General features: G+C 51.4%; 1 protein-coding gene across 3 annotated transcripts; it reads left to right on the plus strand.

Moving 5' to 3' along the window:
- The first annotated feature begins 11180 nt into the window (after positions 1 to 11180).
- LOC309662832 (myosin-13-like) lies at positions 11181 to 14671 on the plus strand. Of its 3 annotated transcripts, none has more exons than XM_082465988.1 (4): positions 11181 to 12254; positions 12335 to 12538; positions 14146 to 14351; positions 14581 to 14671. In XM_082465988.1, exons 1-4 carry the CDS (start codon positions 11874 to 11876, stop codon positions 14588 to 14590), a joined length of 801 nt encoding a protein of 266 aa, XP_082322114.1. In that variant the 5' UTR covers positions 11181 to 11873; the 3' UTR covers positions 14591 to 14671. The 3 variants fall into 3 exon arrangements, with proteins under 3 accessions (XP_082322114.1, XP_082322115.1, XP_082322116.1); XM_082465989.1 differs by having other exon boundaries at positions 12344 to 12538; XM_082465990.1 differs by lacking the exon at positions 14581 to 14671 and having other exon boundaries at positions 12335 to 12627; positions 14146 to 14229.
- Positions 14672 to 18026: the final 3355 nt, after the last annotated feature.

Raw genomic sequence — 18026 nt, forward strand, 5'->3', positions numbered from 1 at the left:
ACAAGTGTGTGACAGCCCCAAGCTCTCTCCACATCACTTTTCTGTGACAGCCCACAGCACTCTCCCCATCACAGGTATTTAACAACCTCCATCTCTCTCCCCATCACAGGTGAGTGACAGCCCACAGATATCTCCCCATCACAGATGAGTGACAGCCCCTAGCTTTCTCCCCATCACTGGTATGTGTCCGTCCCCAACTGTCTCCACATCACAGGTATCTGAAAGACACCAGCTGTCTCCGCATCACAGGTATGTGACAAAACCGAGGTCTCTCCCCATCACAGATGTTTGACAGTCCCCATCTCGTTCCTCATAACGGGTGTGTGACAGCCCCCAGCTCTCTCCCCATTACAGGTGAGTGACAGTCCCCAGCTCTCTCCGCATCACAGGTGATTGACAACCCCCATCTCTTTTCCCATTACAGGTGAGTAACAACCCCCTGCGCTCTCCCCATCACAGGTATGTGACAGCCACCACCTGTCTCCTCGTCACAGGTGCCTGACAGTCCCCACCTTTCTCCCCATCACAGGTATGTGTCAGACCCCAAGTGTCTCCACTTCACAGGTATCAGAAAGACACCAGCTGTCTCCGCATCACAGGTATGTGACAGCCCCCAGGTCTATCCCCGTCACAGGTGCTTGAGAGTCCCCATCTCTTTCCCCATCACAGGTGTGTGACAGCCCCCAGCGCTCTCCCCATCACAGGTATGTAACAGCCCCCAGCTGTCTCCACATCACTGGTATGAAACAGCCACCAGCTCTCTCCGCATCACAGGTATGTGACAGCCCCCAGATCTCTCCCCATCATAGGTGTTTGACAGTCCCCAGCTCTCTCCCCATCACAGGTATATGATAGGCCCCAGCTGTCTCCACATCACAGGTATGTGACAGCCCACAGCTGTCTCCCCATTATAGGTGACAGCACCCAGCTCTCTCCACATAACAGTTATGTGACAACCCCAAGCTCTCTCCCCATCACAGGTGTGTGACCTTCCCCTGCTGTCTCCATATCACAGGTGCGTGACAACGCCCAGCTCTCTTCCTTTCACAGGTGGGTGACAGAACCCAGCTCTCTCCCCATCACAGGTGAGTGAGAGACCCCATCTCTCTCCCCATTACAGGTGAGTGACAGCCCCAAGCTCTCTCCCCATCACAGGTGAGTGGCAGCCTCCAGCTCTCTCCCCACCACAGGTATGTGACAGACCCCAGCTGTCTCAGGGACACAGGTATGTGACAGTCCCGATCTCTCTCTCCATCACAGGTGTGTGACAGCTTCCAGCACTCTCCACATCACAGGTGAGTGACAGCCCCCAGCTCTCTGCCCATCACAGGTATCTGACAGCTCCCCGCTCACTCCGCATCACAGGAGCATGACAGCCCCCAACTCCCTCCCCATCACAGGTATGTGACAGCCCCCATTGTCTCCACATCACAGGTATGTGACAACCCCTAGCTTTCTCCCCATAACAGTTATGTGACAGCCCCCACATGTCTCCACATCACAGGTATGTGACACCCCCAGGTCTCTCCCCATCACAGGTGTTTGACAATCCCCATCTCCTTCCCCATCACAGGTGTGTGACAGCCCCCAGCTCTCTCCCCGTTACAGGTGAGTAACAGCCCCCAGGTCTCTCCCCATCACAGGTATGTGACAGCCCCCAGGTGTCTCCACATCATAGGTGCCCGACAGCTCCCAACTCTCTCCCCATCAAAGGTATGTGACAGCCCCCAGCTATCTCCGCATCACAGGTGCCTGACAGCCCCCAACTCTCTCCCCATCACAGGTATGTGACAGACCCCAGTATCGCCACGTCACAGGGATGTGGCAGCCACGACTTGTCTCCGCATCACAAATATGTGTGAGCCCCAGCTCACTCCCCATCACAGGTGTTTGACAGTCCCCATCCATCTCCCCTTCACAGGTGTGTGACAGCTCCCAGCTCTCTGCCCATCACAGGTGAGTGACAGCCCCCAGCTCTCTCCCCATCACAGGTATGTGACAGCCCCCAGCTTTTTCCGCATCACAGGTGCCTGAAAGCCCTCAACTCTCTCCCCTTCACAGGTATGTGACCGCCGCCTCCTATCTCCCCATCTCACGTATGTGTCAGCCCCCGACTGTCTCCACTTCACAGGGATCTGAAAGACACCAGCTGTCTCCGCATCACAGGTATATGACAGCCCCTAGGTCTCTCCCCATCACAGGTGTTTGACAGTCCCCATCTCTTTTCCCATCACAGGTGTGTGACAGCCCCCAGCTCTCTCCCCATTACAGGTGAGTGACAGCCGCCACCTCTCTCCCCATCACAGGTGTGTGACAGCCCCCAGGTCTCTCCCCATGACAGGGGAGTGACAGCCCCCAGCTCTCTCCCCATCATAGGTATGTGACATCCGCCAGCTGTCTCCGCATCACAGGTGCCTGGCAGCCCCCAACTCTCTCCCCATCACAGGTATGTTACAGCCCCCAGCTGTCTCCACATCACAGGTATGAAACAGACACCAGCTCTCTCCGCATCACAGGTATGTGACAGACCCCAGCTCTCTCCCCATCATAGGTGTTTCACAGCCCCCAGCTCTCTCCCCATCACAGGTGAGTGACAGCCCCCAGCTCTCTCCCCATCTCAGGTGCCCGACAGCACCCAACTCTCTCCCCATCACAGGAATATGATAGGCCCCAGGTGTCTCCATATCACAGGTGTGTGACAACGCCCAGCTCTCTTCCCTTCACAGGTGGGCGACAGCACCCAGCTCTCTCCCCATCCCAGGTGAATGAGAGCCCCCATCTCTCTCCCCATTACAGGTGAGTGACAGCCCCCAGCTCTCTCCCCATCACATGTGAGTGGCAGCCTCCAGCTCTCTCCCCATCACAGGTATGTGACAACCCCCAGCTGTCTCAGCGACACAGGTATGTGACAGTCCCCATCTCTCTCCCCATCCCAGGTGTGTGACAGCCCCCAACTCTCTCCACATCTCAGGTATCTGACAGCCCCCAGGTCTCTCCTCGTCACAGGTGCCTGACAGCCCCTAACTTTCTCCCCATCACAGGTATGTGTCAGCCCCCAACTGTCTCCACTTCACAGGTAACTGAAAGACACCAGCTGTCTCCGCATCATAGGTATGTGACAACCCCCAGGTCTCTCCCCATCACAGGTGTTTGACATTCCCCATCTCTTTCCCCATCACAGGTGTGTGACAGCCCCCATCTCTCTCCCCATTACAGGTGAGTGACAGCCCCCTGCTCTCTCCCCATCACAGGTGTGTGACATCCCCCAGGTCTCTCCCCATGATAGGGGAGTGACAGCCCCCAGCTCTCTCCCCATCATAGGTATGTGACAGCCGCCAGCTGTCTCTGCATCACAGGTGCCTGACAGCCCCCAACTCTCTCCCCATCACAGGTATGTTACAGCCCCCAGCTGTCTCCCCATCACAGATATCTGACAGCCCCCAGCTCTCTCCCCATCATAGGTGTTTGACAGTCCCCAGCTCTCTCCCCATCACAGCTGTGTGACAGCCCCCAGCTCTCTCCCCATCACAGGTGAGTGACAGCCCCCAGCTGTCTCCCCATCACAGATATCTGACAGCCCCCAGCTCTCTCCACATTACAGGTGCCTGACAGCCCCCAACTCTCTCCCCATCATAGGTATGTGACAGCCCCCAGCTGTCTCCCCATCAAAGGTATGTGACAGGCCCCATCTGTCTCCACGTCACAGGTCCCTGACAGCCCCGAACTCTCTCCCCATCACAGGTATGTGACAGCCCCCAGCTGTCTCCACATCACAAGTATGTGACAGCCCCCATCTGTCTCCCCATTATAGGTATGTAACAGCCCCCAGCTGTCTCCCCATCACAGTTGTGTGACCGTCCCATGTTGTCTCCATATCACAGGTGTGTGACAGCCCCCAGCCCTCTCCCCTTCTCATTTGGGTGACAGCCCTCAGCTCTCTACCCATCACTGGTATGTGACAACCCGAAGCTGTCTCCACATCACAGGTGCGTGACAGCCCCCAGCCCTCTCCCCATCACAGGTAGGTGGCAGCCCCCATCTCTCTCCCCATCACAGGTGAGTCACAGCCCCCACCTCTCTCCCCATCACCAGTGAGTCACAGACCCCAGCTGTCTCCCCATCACAGGTATGTGACAGCCCCCAGCTGTCTCCCCATTATAGGTATGTGACAACCCCCACCTGTCTCCACATAACAGTTATGTGACAACCCCAAGCTCTCAGCCCATCACAGGTGTGTAACATTCCCCAGCTGTCTCCATATCACAGGTGCGTAACAACACGCAGCTCTCTTCCCTTCACAGGTGGGTGACAGCACCCAGCTCTCTCCCCATCCCAGGTGAGTGAGAGCCCCCATCTCTCTCCCCATTACAGGTGAGTGACAGCACCCAGCTCTCTCCCCATCACAGGTGAGTGGCAGCCTCCAGCTCTCTCCCCATCACAGGTATGTGACAACCCACAGCTGTCTCAGGGACACAGATATGTGACAGTTCCCATCTCTCTCCCAATCCCAGGTGTGTGACAGCCCCCAGCTCTCTCCACATCACAGGTGAGTGACAGCCCCCAGCTCTCTCCCCATCACAGGTGATTGACAGCCCCCATCTCTCTTCCCATTACAGGTGAGTAACAACACCCAGCGCTCTCCCCATCACAGGTATGTAACAGCCCCCAGCTGTCTCCACATCACTGGTATGAAACAGCCACCAGCTCTCTCCGCATCACAGGTATGTGACAGCCCCCAGATCTCTCCCCATCATAGGTGTTTGACAGTCCCCAGCTCTCTCCCCATCACAGGTATATGATAGGCCCCAGCTGTCTCCACATCACAGGTATGTGACAGCCCACAGCTGTCTCCCCATTATAGGTGACAGCACCCAGCTCTCTCCACATAACAGTTATGTGACAACCCCAAGCTCTCTCCCCATCACAGGTGTGTGACCTTCCCCTGCTGTCTCCATATCACAGGTGCGTGACAACGCCCAGCTCTCTTCCTTTCACAGGTGGGTGACAGAACCCAGCTCTCTCCCCATCACAGGTGAGTGAGAGACCCCATCTCTCTCCCCATTACAGGTGAGTGACAGCCCCAAGCTCTCTCCCCATCACAGGTGAGTGGCAGCCTCCAGCTCTCTCCCCACCACAGGTATGTGACAGACCCCAGCTGTCTCAGGGACACAGGTATGTGACAGTCCCGATCTCTCTCTCCATCACAGGTGTGTGACAGCTTCCAGCACTCTCCACATCACAGGTGAGTGACAGCCCCCAGCTCTCTGCCCATCACAGGTATCTGACAGCTCCCCGCTCACTCCGCATCACAGGAGCATGACAGCCCCCAACTCCCTCCCCATCACAGGTATGTGACAGCCCCCATTGTCTCCACATCACAGGTATGTGACAACCCCTAGCTTTCTCCCCATAACAGTTATGTGACAGCCCCCACATGTCTCCACATCACAGGTATGTGACACCCCCAGGTCTCTCCCCATCACAGGTGTTTGACAATCCCCATCTCCTTCCCCATCACAGGTGTGTGACAGCCCCCAGCTCTCTCCCCGTTACAGGTGAGTAACAGCCCCCAGGTCTCTCCCCATCACAGGTATGTGACAGCCCCCAGGTGTCTCCACATCATAGGTATATGACAGGCCCCAGCTGTCTCCACATCACAGATATATGACAGCCCCCAGCTGTCTCCCCATTATAGGTGACAACCCGCAGCTGTCTCCACATAACAGTTATGTGACAACCCCAAGCTATCTCCCCATCCCAGGTGTGTGACCTTCCCCAGCTGTCTTCATATCACATGTGTGTGACAACGCCCAGCTCTCTTCCCTTCACAGGTGGGTGACGGCCCCCAGCTCTCTCCCCATCCCAGGTGAGTGAGAGCCCTCATCTCTCTCCCCATTACAGGTGAGTGACAGGCCCCAGCTCTCTCCCCATCCCAGGTGTGTGACAGCCCCCAGCTCTCTCCACATCACAGGTGAGTGACAGCCCCCAACTCTCTCCCCATCTCTGGTATCTGACAGCCCCCAGGTCTCTCCTCGTCACAGGTGCCTGACAGCCCCCACCTTTCTCCCCATCACAGGTATGTGTCAACCCCCAACTGTCTCCACTTCACAGGTAACTGAAAGACACCAGCTGTCTCCGCATTATAGGTATGTGAGAGCCCCCAGGTCTCTCCCCATCACAGGTGTTTGACATTCCCCATCTCTTTCCCCATCACAGGTGTGTGACAGCCCCCAGCTCTCTCCCCATTACAGGTGAGTGACAGCCCTCAGCTCTCTCCCCATCACAGGTATGTGACAGCCCCCAGCGCTCTCCCCATGACAGGGGAGTGACAGCCCCCAGCTCTCTCCCCATATGTATGTTACAGCCGCCAGCTGTCTCCACATGACAGGTGCCTGAAAGCCCCCAACTCTCTCCCCATCACAAGTATGTTACAGCCCCCAGCTGTCTCCACATCACAGGTATGAAACAGCCACCAGCTCTCTCCGCATCATAGGTATGTGACAGCCCCCTGCTCTCTCCCCATCATAGGTGTTTGACAGTCCCCAGCTCTCTCCCCATCACAGCTGTGTGACAGCCCCCAACTCTCTCCCCATCACAGGTATATGATAGGCCCCAGCTGTCTCCACATCACAGGTATGTGACACCCCCCACCTGTCTCGCCTTTATAGGTATGCGACAGCCCCCATCAGTCTCCACACCACTGGTATGTGACAACCCCAAGCTCTCTCCCCATCACAGGTGTGTGACCGTCCCCTGGTGTCTCCATATCACAGGTGTGTGACAATGCCGAGCTCTCTCCCCTTCACAGGTGAGTGACAGCCCCAAGCTCTCTGCACATCATTTTTGTGTGACAGCCAATAGCACTCTCCCCATCACAGGTGTTTGACAGTCCCCATCTGTCTCCCAAACAAAGGTATGTGAAAGTACCCAACTCTCTCCGCATCACAGGTATTTAACAGCCCCCATCTCTCTCCCCATCACAGGTGAGTGACAGCCCCATCTCTCGTCCCATCACAGGTGAGTCACAGCCCCCAGCTCTTTCCCCATCACAGGTGAGTGACCGTCCCCTGGTGTCTCCATATCACAGGTGCGTGACAATGCCCAGCTCTCTCCCCTTCACAGGTTGGTGACAGACCCCAGCTCTCGCCCGATCACAGGTGAGTCACAGCCTCCAGCTCTCTCCCCATCACAGGTGAGTGACAGCCCCTAGCTCTCTCCCCATCACTGGTATGTGACATCCCCCAGCTGTCTCCGCATCACAGGTGTGTGACAGCCCCCAGCTCTCTCCCCATCACAGGTATGTGACAGCCCCCAGCTCTCTCCCCATCACAGGTATGTGACAGCCCCCAGCTCTCTCCACATCACAGGTATGTGAAAGTACCCAGCTCTCTCCCCATCACAGGTATTAAACAGCCCCCATCGCTCTCCCCATCACAGGTGAGTGACAGCCCACAGCTATCTCCCCATCACAGGTGTGTGACAGCCCCCATCTCTCGCCCGATCACAGGTGAGTCACAGCCTCCAGCTCTCTCCCCATCACAGGTGAGTGACAGCCCCTAGCTCTCTCCCCATCACTGGTATGTGACATCCCCCAGCTGTCTCCGCATCACAGGTGTGTGACAGCCCCCAGCTCTCTCCCCATCACAGGTATGTGACAGCCCCCAGCTCTCTCCCCATCACAGGTGATAGACAGCCCCTATCTCTCCTCCCATCACAGGTGAGTAAAAGCCCCCAGGTCTATTCCCATCACAGGTATGTGACAGCCCCCAACTCTCTCCATATAATAGATGTTTGACAGTCCCCATCTCTCTCCGCCTCACAAGTGCGTGATAGCCCCCAACTCTCTCCCCATCACACATATGTGACAGCCCCCACCTGTCTCCATATTACAGGTATGTGACAGCCGCCTGGTCTCTCCCCATCACAGGTGTTTGACAATCCCCATCTCCTTCCCCATCACAGGTGTGTGACAGCCCCCAGCTCTCTCCCCATTACAGGTGCGTGACAGCCCCCAGGTCTCTCCCCATCATAGGTGATTTTAAGCCCCTAGATCTCTCCCCATCACACGTATGTGACAGCCCCCAGGTTTCCCCACATCATAGATGCCCGACAGCCCCCAACTCTCTCCGCATCACAGGTATGTGACAGCCCCCAACTGTCTCCGCATCACAGGTGCCTGACAACCCCCAACTCTCTCCCCATCACAGGTATGTGACAGACCCCAATATCTCCACATCACAGGCATGTGACAGCCAAGACTTGTCACCGCATCACACATATGAGTGAGCCCCAGCTCACTCCCCATCACAGGTGTTTGACAGGTCCCATCCGTCTCCCCTTCACAGGTGTGTGACAGCTCTCAACCCTCTGCCCATCGCAGGTGACTGACAGCCCCCAGCTCTCTCCCCATCCCAGGTATGTGACAGCCCCCAGCTTTTTCCACATCACAGGTGCTTGACAGCCCCCAACTCTCTGTCACAGGTATGTGACAGCCCCCAACTGTCTCCCCATTATAGGTATGTGGGAGACCCCAGCTGTCTCCACTTCACAGGTATGTGAGAAGCCCAAGGTCTCTCCCCATCACAGGTCTATAACAGGCCACAGCTGTCTCCACTTCATAGGTATATGACAGCCCCCAGCTGTCTCCCCATTATAGGTGACAACCCCCAGCTGTCTCCACATAACAGTTATGTGACAACCCCAAGCTATCTCCCCATCACAGGTGTGTGAGCGTCCCCAGCTGTCTCCATATCACAGGTGTGTGACAACGCCCAGCTCTCTTCCCTTCACAGGTGGGCGACAGCACCCAGCTCTCTCCCCATCCCAGGTGAATGAGAGCCCCCATCTCTCTCCCCATTACAGGTGAGTGACAGCCCCCAGCTCTCTCCCCATCACATGTGAGTGGCAGCCTCCAGCTCTCTCCCCATCACAGGTATGTGACAACCCCCAGCTGTCTCAGCGACACAGGTATGTGACAGTCCCCATCTCTCTCCCCATCCCAGGTGTGTGACAGCCCCCAACTCTCTCCACATCTCAGGTATCTGACAGCCCCCAGGTCTCTCCTCGTCACAGGTGCCTGACAGCCCCTAACTTTCTCCCCATCACAGGTATGTGTCAGCCCCCAACTGTCTCCACTTCACAGGTAACTGAAAGACACCAGCTGTCTCCGCATCATAGGTATGTGACAACCCCCAGGTCTCTCCCCATCACAGGTGTTTGACATTCCCCATCTCTTTCCCCATCACAGGTGTGTGACAGCCCCCATCTCTCTCCCCATTACAGGTGAGTGACAGCCCCCTGCTCTCTCCCCATCACAGGTGTGTGACATCCCCCAGGTCTCTCCCCATGATAGGGGAGTGACAGCCCCCAGCTCTCTCCCCATCATAGGTATGTGACAGCCGCCAGCTGTCTCTGCATCACAGGTGCCTGACAGCCCCCAACTCTCTCCCCATCACAGGTATGTTACAGCCCCCAGCTGTCTCCCCATCACAGATATCTGACAGCCCCCAGCTCTCTCACCATCATAGGTGTTTGACAGTCCCCAGCTCTCTCCCCATCACAGCTGTGTGACAGCCCCCAGCTCTCTCCCCATCACAGGTGAGTGACAGCCCCCAGCTGTCTCCCCATCACAGATATCTGACAGCCCCCAGCTCTCTCCACATTACAGGTGCCTGACAGCCCCCAACTCTCTCCCCATCATAGGTATGTGACAGCCCCCAGCTGTCTCCCCATCAAAGGTATGTGACAGGCCCCATCTGTCTCCGCGTCACAGGTCCCTGACAGCCCCGAACTCTCTCCCCATCACAGGTATGTGACAGCCCCCAGCTGTCTCCACATCACAAGTATGTGACAGCCCCCATCTGTCTCCCCATTATAGGTATGTAACAGCCCCCAGCTGTCTCCCCATCACAGTTGTGTGACCGTCCCATGTTGTCTCCATATCACAGGTGTGTGACAGCCCCCAGCCCTCTCCCCTTCTCATTTGGGTGACAGCCCTCAGCTCTCTACCCATCACTGGTATGTGACAACCCGAAGCTGTCTCCACATCACAGGTGCGTGACAGCCCCCAGCCCTCTCCCCATCACAGGTAGGTGGCAGCCCCCATCTCTCTCCCCATCACAGGTGAGTCACAGCCCCCACCTCTCTCCCCATCACCAGTGAGTCACAGACCCCAGTTGTCTCCCCATCACAGGTATGTGACAGCCCCCAGCTGTCTCCGCACCACAGGTGCCTGACAGCCCCCAACTCTCTCCCCATCACAGGTATGTGACAGCCCCCAGCCGTCTCCACATCACAGGTATGTGACTGCCCCCAACTATCTCCCCATCACAGGTATGTGACAGCCCCCAGCTGTCTTCCCGTCACACGGGTTTGACAGCCCCCAGCTCTCTCCCTATCACAGGTGTGTGACAGCCCCCCTTCTCTTCTGGCCACCACTCCCCCATTTGTCCACAGCCTCCTCCTTCCCGATGCCCCACAAAATCCTCACATCTATTCACTTTACCCTGGGACCCAAACTTCCCCAATGTAAGGCCTAGTCACAGCCAAGCCTTGTTCTCGCCAACAGAGGGTTCGCTGGGCTGCTAAGCTCCGTGCTCTTCTACAGAACATATCTTCCATGGATTCTGTCTCTACATGGCTTTGTGTCCTTGATCCTGTCACTAGATCCCTTAGGATCTCAGACCGCTGTCCTACAAAACTAGACCAGACCCAATGCCCTCTAAAGCCCCTTCTGTTTCTGATACCATGATTCTATGTGTTTTCTCCACAGTAGTCTCCCCCGGTCCTCTCTGTGACCCTTTTGTGTACCGTGTGAAGGTTCAGGGTCATACAGGTGTTCTGTTGTTCCTCCCTCTGCATCTTCAGGTGAGGCCACACACCTGTGTCTTGTCGACACCTCCCCTGAAAGGTTTCCCTGTCTTTGTCCTCTCCTATATGAAGGTCATGAATGAATCACCAATCCCCAAATTCCCTGGCAAATGCCGGTGCTATCAGACAGAGCCTGTGAAAACATCCTAAATCAAGCCTGTGCTTTGCAGAAGAGATTTCCGACTTAACCATGCAGATTGCGGAAATGAGCAAGAATCTTCAGGAATTGGAGAAGACCAGGAAGCAAGTGCAGCAAGAAAAGTCAGACCTCCAGGCTGCCCTGGAAGAAAGAGGTGGAGGCACATGTCTGAGATGTGAAGGAGGGCGGGGCGCTGAGGAAGGGGACTAGACCACCCCCAGGGGCCCTTCCTGCAGGAGGCACTGGGGCTCCAATGGGAAGAATCCAGCCCCAACCCCGCCCTGGGGGGGACCAGCTGCTCTCTGCTGCCTAGCCTCATGGGTGTTCTCTAGTCCATCGTATTTCTCCTATTGAATAAATAAACTTGTTCATTATGTCCTCAACGTCTTCCTCTCAGAAAGCAAGAACTCAATCACCAAACATCCTGAGAGCCAGCTCAGATTCCCTTAGTTTTAACAGAGAGTTATACAGGGTCATCTTTGGCTGCTGGGAATTCTGTGTGGTCCAAAGAGTGCAGGATCCTGATGCTATCACCAGCTGTGGCCAGAGAGGGGCGGATGCTTAAGAGGGTCTAGGGAAATTTGCACTATGCAGGATAACAGGAGAGCAATTCCTCTGTCTTTCTCTGTCTTTTTTGAGCAGAGGTTGGCTCCTGACTTATGGTCACTATTTAAAAAGACACAGTAATCAAAATTTTTACTAATTGAAAACGATGCTCTGTCCTTCTCAAGACATAAGATTGTTAACAACAAAGCTTCAGTTCTAGTTTCATTACTAGTAACAATTTGGGAGCAAACTGTTTGACCTTTTTGAGTACTGTTCTATTTATTTGTAAAATGAGCCTAATAATACCCTTTTTATCCTAATGGGGATGAAAAACCTCATTCAAGAAGGTGGCTGCCCCCGGCAATCCCAATCACTCCTTTACTTTTATCAGGGTTCCTTGAAGCATGAAGAGGGCAAGATTTTGCATGTCCAGCTAGAGTTGAACCAGCTGAAATCTGAGCTTGACCGCAAGATCATTGAGAAGGAAGAAGAAATCGAGCAGCTGAAAAGAAACAGCCAGCGGGCAGCAAAGGCCATGCAAAGCGTGCTGGATGCTGAGATCTGGAGCCGGAATGTTGCTCTGAGGCTGAAGAAGAAGATGGAGAGAGACCTCAGTGAGATGGAGATTCAGCTGGGCCACTCCAACCGCCAGGTGGCAGAGACCCAGAAACACCTGTGCTCAGTCCAGAGCCAGCTCAAGGTGAGTGCACGGCCCCTGGAGGACCTGGCAGGACCTCAGCCTGCCCTGGGCTCCGGTCTCACCCCTGGTTTCTAGTGAAGGACTCCCAGCTGCATCTGGATGACGCCCTGAGGAGCAGCGAGGACCTCAAGGAGCAGCTGGCCCTCGTGGAGCGCAGGAATGGCCTCTTGCTGGAGGAGCCGGAGGAGAGGAAGGTGGCCCTGGCGCGGACGGAGCGCACCCGCAAGCTGGCGGAGCACGAGCTGCTGGAGGCCAGCGACCGTGTGCAGCTCCTTCACTCCCACGTGTGTCCGTCCTCACTCCACTCTGGGTCCACCCTGGAGGCAGGCAGGACCCAGGCTTGACGGAGAGGAGTTCCCACCGCTCCTTCCAGGCTAGTGGTCAAGACAAACTTTCATTAGGCCTAGTTCTTGGAATAACTTGGTCTCTAGATGGACAGATTGCTGAGCTTTCTTTTATCTGAAGATAAAAGATCATGGGGAAATCAGAGCAAGGCATGACAAATTATTGCATAAAAGGGCTGGAAAAGGCTTCACAGAGGCAGTAACATTTAAGCTGCAAGCTTAGAAAATTAGGATTGTCTTTTGAAATAATTACTTTTAGGAAAGTTAAAGAATTCCTTGTTTCATTTCTTATTTTTTTGGACCACACCACATGGCATACGGGATCTTAGTTCCCCAACCAGAGATCGAACCCGTGCCCTGCGCGGTGGAAACACAAAGCCCTAATCACTGGACTGCCAGGGAATTCCCCCAAAATTCCTTGCTTTAAAAACTATTTTTTGAATTAGCCAAAAAACTAGAAAAATACCAACCATATTGTTAGCATTTTGGGATCGCCTATTCTAGGCTCTTGTTTCTATACATAAATATGATATTTTTTGTAAACGTGATCAATCCTTTTGCAACTTTTTTTCATTTAACGTGTTGTGAACATATTTCTATATTTTAAAATAGTTTTCTATGATACAGTTTTTTAATGGCAGAAAAGCAGTCCATTTTAGTTGTGTATTATGGCACATTTATTTAATCAGTCTTCTACGGTTGGATATTTTTAGACTGTTCCCAATAAAAATTTTTATGATTAGAAGATTGTATGACTAACTTCTTCATAACTAAATTTTCACATATATCCATGATTACTATTTCCTTAATATTCCTAAAAGTAAGTAAATTCCTGGAAGTATATATTCATGGTCAAAACAGCAAAGACATTTATGATATGTTGTAAATTGGTCTTTAACAAAGTTGTCCCAATTTTTACTCCCATGGGGAAAATAAGTGAGAGTGCTTAGCTATTATTTTTTTTAATCTTCACCGATTTTATGGTTGAAAATGCCTCATTTTAAAAATTCTTATTTCTTTGATTACTAATGAGGTAAAACATTTTGTCGTATTTGTTGGCTATTTGTATTTCTTCTGGTGTGTCTTAGCTATTTGTACTTTTGCCCTTTTTTCTTAATGATTTGTCTTTTTTACATATTAAGGAAGGAAATATTTTTTCAGTAATGCACATTGCAAATGTTTCCTCGTTTGTCATCATCCTAACAACTCTGTACAATGTTTTGATCATGAGAATTATTTTTCATTTCACATAGTTATGTCAACCATTTCCTTGTTCCAGCACCTTTAACTAAATAATTTATCCTTCCTCAAATATTTGAATGTCCACATTTATCATTTACTCAATTCTTTTATGTACAATTCTCGGGCCTGTTTTGGGATATCTGTCCTATCAAAAATGAAAGTCTTTTAAATTTTTTTTCACCTGTGTGAAAAATAAGAAATGGAACGTTCTCGAGCTTGACTTCTTTCCCCACCCAACCCTCTCCCTTCCAATCGTTGTAAGTGTCCAAATGTAGCCCGAACCTCTTATCTAATTTTTCTTGTAGAACACGTGCCTGATAAATACCAAGAAAAAACTGGAAGCTGACATAGCCCAATGCCAGGCAGAGGTGGAGAAGTCTATCCAGGAGTCCAAAAATGCAGAGGAGAAGGCCAAGAAGGATGTCACGGATGTGCGCTCCATTCTTTCTTATCAGAGATGCTGTCTGGCGATAAGAAAGGGGCTTCTACGCCGCCCCTTTGGGACCTGCAAGTAGGTTTCCTCTCCTCACCCCTGCATTCAGTCAGTGGTGGCTTCCCGGAGAGACGGAAGGAGACGGAGCCTCAGCAGAGGCAAAGTGGGAGGGGAACCATGCAACATCAGCGGTGGCTGCGGCAAGGAGGAAAGCATCAGCGTGCCTAGTACCAGCCTCACAGCACCCTCCGTGTGCCCGCATAGGAGGGGTGGGTGGCCCACTGATGCCTCTTGTGAACTTAACCAGGCGGCCATGATGGCCGAGGAGCTGACAGAGAAGGAGCAGGACACCAGCGCCCACCTGGAGCGGATGAAGAAGAACCTGGAGCAGACGGTGAAGGACCTGCAGCACCGCCTGGACGAGGCTGAGCAGCTGGCCCTGAAGGGTGGCAAGAAGCACATCCAGAAGCTGGAGGCCAGGGTGGGTCTCTCAATCTCTGAATCCGGAAGGTGAAAATGGCACTCCCCGATCCTTCTCTCTTCTTGTATATTGACTCCCATCCTTATCCTGTGGCTGGAGACAGCCACCCAATATCGTCAGTAGGTCCTGAGTTAATTAACATCCCCCAAGACTGACTATATAAGTATCTTTCTTGATTGTAGGTACGTGAGCTTGAAGGAGAGGTTGAAAGTGAGCAGAAACGTAATGCTGAGGCTGTTAAAGGTTTGTGGAAACACGAGAGAAGAGTAAAGGAACTCACCTACCAGGTAAGGGGAAGAGCTTTCTAGAATATCCAGACTTCCTGCACAAAGGGAAATTGAAAACCTGGTGACTATGTGGTACTCACAAATAGCTACATGTTAACTCGATATACATAAGGGGCAAATGACACAATCACCTATCACAGACCCTTTCCTAAGCTAGGAAAATCAGGAAGGCCTTTAGAAAATCGTGTAAGTGAGGAAAGAATACAGGTTTCAAAGACAGATAAACTGGTATTAGTCCTACTTTGGCCTCTTACTTTTTAAACTCGGATAGGTTACCTAACACTCTCAACCTTAATTCATCACCTGTAAAATAGAATAAAAACATCTACTCACCAGAGTAGGGAGGTAAGGATTAGAGACGTGTATAACTCTCCAATATAGTGCCTGCACACAGTGGACATTTAACAAGAGTGGCTACTGTTAATACTATGAAGGAAGCCTCAGAGTTGACCACATTTACCCCAGGCCCACCTGCCATCATATCAAAGTGATTTACTTCACCACCTGTAGTGGGTTGATTTTGTTGGATTCAATGCAGACCATTTTTTTCAAACTTCCAGACTGAGGAAGACCGCAAGAATGTTCTCAGGCTGCAAGACCTGGTAGATAAATTACAGGCAAAGGTGAAATGATACAAGAGACAAGCTGAGGAGGCTGTAAGTATCTTTAAGCCCTTGAGGGAAGAAGAAAACTTCTTTGGGGGTAGAAAGTATATTAAGAGAATGTGTTAATGAGAAAGAAAGAGACCAAGTAAGAATATGTCATTCTTATTTTAAGAGAGATGATATAAATATGAATTTACCCCCAAATCCTAATTATAGAATAAGACCTCAAGACGAGATATTTTTATTATTAAGCAATTTGTAGGGGTTGGGGGAAAAAAAGAAAATTCCAAATAACCCACCTTACTTGATAGCTGCAAAGAATATCCAGCAGAAAATCTAACACCATGATAAATATTCCTCTCCCTCTAGAAATGCACAAAATCAATTGTTCCCAAAAGCCAAACAGAAATCTTTTACCCCAGCTGACTCCTTCCCTCACTACCACTGTCATCAGCAGGGACTTATCCCTGCACATTCGCTGTAGCAAATTAGGATGTGTTGGAAGATTCTCCAGCTTCACTTTTCCTGGTTGTTCCCCACTCTTCCAGACACAATGTAGTGGGTAAGAGGTAAGAAAAGGGAACACGAAAGGGAGAGGCACAAATGGTAGTAAGTGCAACCAACAAAGGGCATACTTTCTTCCTATCCCCATCCCCCCACCCGCAGTGTCTCTGTATACCAGAGTCAAAATATATGGCAAAAACACTTCAACTGGGATTTTCCCGAAGTTAGAATTTGACCTTACATTTACTGTCTAACCTCTGTGAGCGAGCGCACATGGGTCTCTTCCTCCTTTCCACTCAGTCCATACATCATAAATAGACTTCACGTATACATGGGTTTGACATAATGAGCTCGTCTCTTCCATTTCAAAACTATTTCTTCTTTCATTCTTTAGAGTAAAAAATGTAACTGAAGTTACAAGTTCTGTCTGGATTTGAAATCAGATATGACAAACCGTAAGAAGGAAATATCTGAGTTGAGGAAATAATCCTGTTTGTGACAAGTGCAATGAGAACCACAAAGTCTAACTCTCACAACTTTATTCTTAGGAGGAACAATCCAATGCTAATCTTGCCAAATTCCGCAAGCTCCAGCACGAGCTGGAGGAGGCCGAGGAACGGGCTGACATTGCCGGGTCCCAGGTCAACAAGCTGCGGGTGAAGAGCCGGGAGATTCACACACAAGTCAGTGCAGAGCGAACACATCTGCCTGATGCTGCCAAGGGGCTGAAGAAATGCACAACATGTGCTATTTTGGGTCACTTGCTTTGTGATGTTTTTCTCTTCATGTTGAATAAATAAAAACTACAGTGAACTGATAAACTGAACCAGACTCATTTACTTCCAAAATTACTTATTCTCAAACACAGTTCTCACCTAGCTATTATTATTCTAACATTATATATGGCTTTGTGGAACATTCAATATCTGTACCTCCCTCACCACCCCGCATCCCCTTTCCCATCTCCAGCTCCACCACACACACACACACAATTATCTTTTACTGGACTTAATTTTATTAAGTCTCTCTAGATTGTTACAAATTACTAAGGAAACCACTCACTGAGGTTACCCCTTCAGACAGGACACACTCATGCACCCACTCCACAGGTGGTTACTGAGCATCTACTATGCGCCGGGCACTGCTCTCAGTACTATGGGAATAGCAGTGAACAAAGCATAGTTCCCTCCCTCTGGGAACTTATATTCTGCAAGGAAAGAAAGGCAGTCAACAAATAAGAAGCTGTGTCTACTATATTTAAAATAGATAATCAACAAGAACCTACTGTATAGCACAGGGAACTCGGCTCAGTATTCTGTAATAACCTAAACGGGAAAAGAATTTGAAGAAGAATGGATACTTGTATGGGTGTAAGTGAATTACTCTGCTGTTCACCAGTAACTAACACATCATTGTTAATCAACTACACTCCAACATAAAATTTTTGTAAAAAGATCTACAAAAAAAATAAGAAGCTGCGTAATGCGTCAGGTAAGTGCTCATGAGAAATAAAAAAAAGTAAGAGGGAGGCAGTTAGTACTATGTAGAGAGGAGTCAAGCAAGGCCTCTCTAAGAAAAACACATTTGAGCTGAGACCTGAAGGAGGCAAGAGTACTCCAGGCAGAGGGAACAAAAGAAAATGCAAAGGCCCTTAGGCAGGGGCAGTTTGGCATGTCCCAGGGACAGGAAGGAGGCCAGCAGGGCTAGAGGAGAATGAGCAAGATAGTTACGGCATAAGAGAGGAACCTGGGACCCCACGGATCATGTAGGGCTTCAGGGCCACCTGAGGACTTCTTTCTTCACTCAGAGTGAGATGGGAAATCTTTGGAGTGTTTTGAGCAGAGGAGTGATATTAACACACATTTTAAAAGAATCA

The sequence above is a fragment of the Balaenoptera physalus genome, assembly GCF_965194825.1.
Source record: "Balaenoptera physalus genome assembly, chromosome: 6".
Lineage (NCBI taxonomy): Eukaryota > Metazoa > Chordata > Mammalia > Artiodactyla > Balaenopteridae > Balaenoptera > Balaenoptera physalus.

Excerpts from the sequence above, each read along its gene's own strand:
- LOC309662832 (XM_082465988.1), top strand. The coding sequence starts at position 11,874 with ATGGGGATGAAAAACCTCATTCAAGAAGGTGGCTGCCCCCGGCAATCC. Across the intron at positions 12,255-12,334 it reads CAGTCCAGAGCCAGCTCAAG|GACTCCCAGCTGCATCTGGA; the intron begins GTGAGTGCACGG and ends TTTCTAGTGAAG. Across the intron at positions 12,539-14,145 it reads TGCAGCTCCTTCACTCCCAC|AACACGTGCCTGATAAATAC; the intron begins GTGTGTCCGTCC and ends TTTTTCTTGTAG.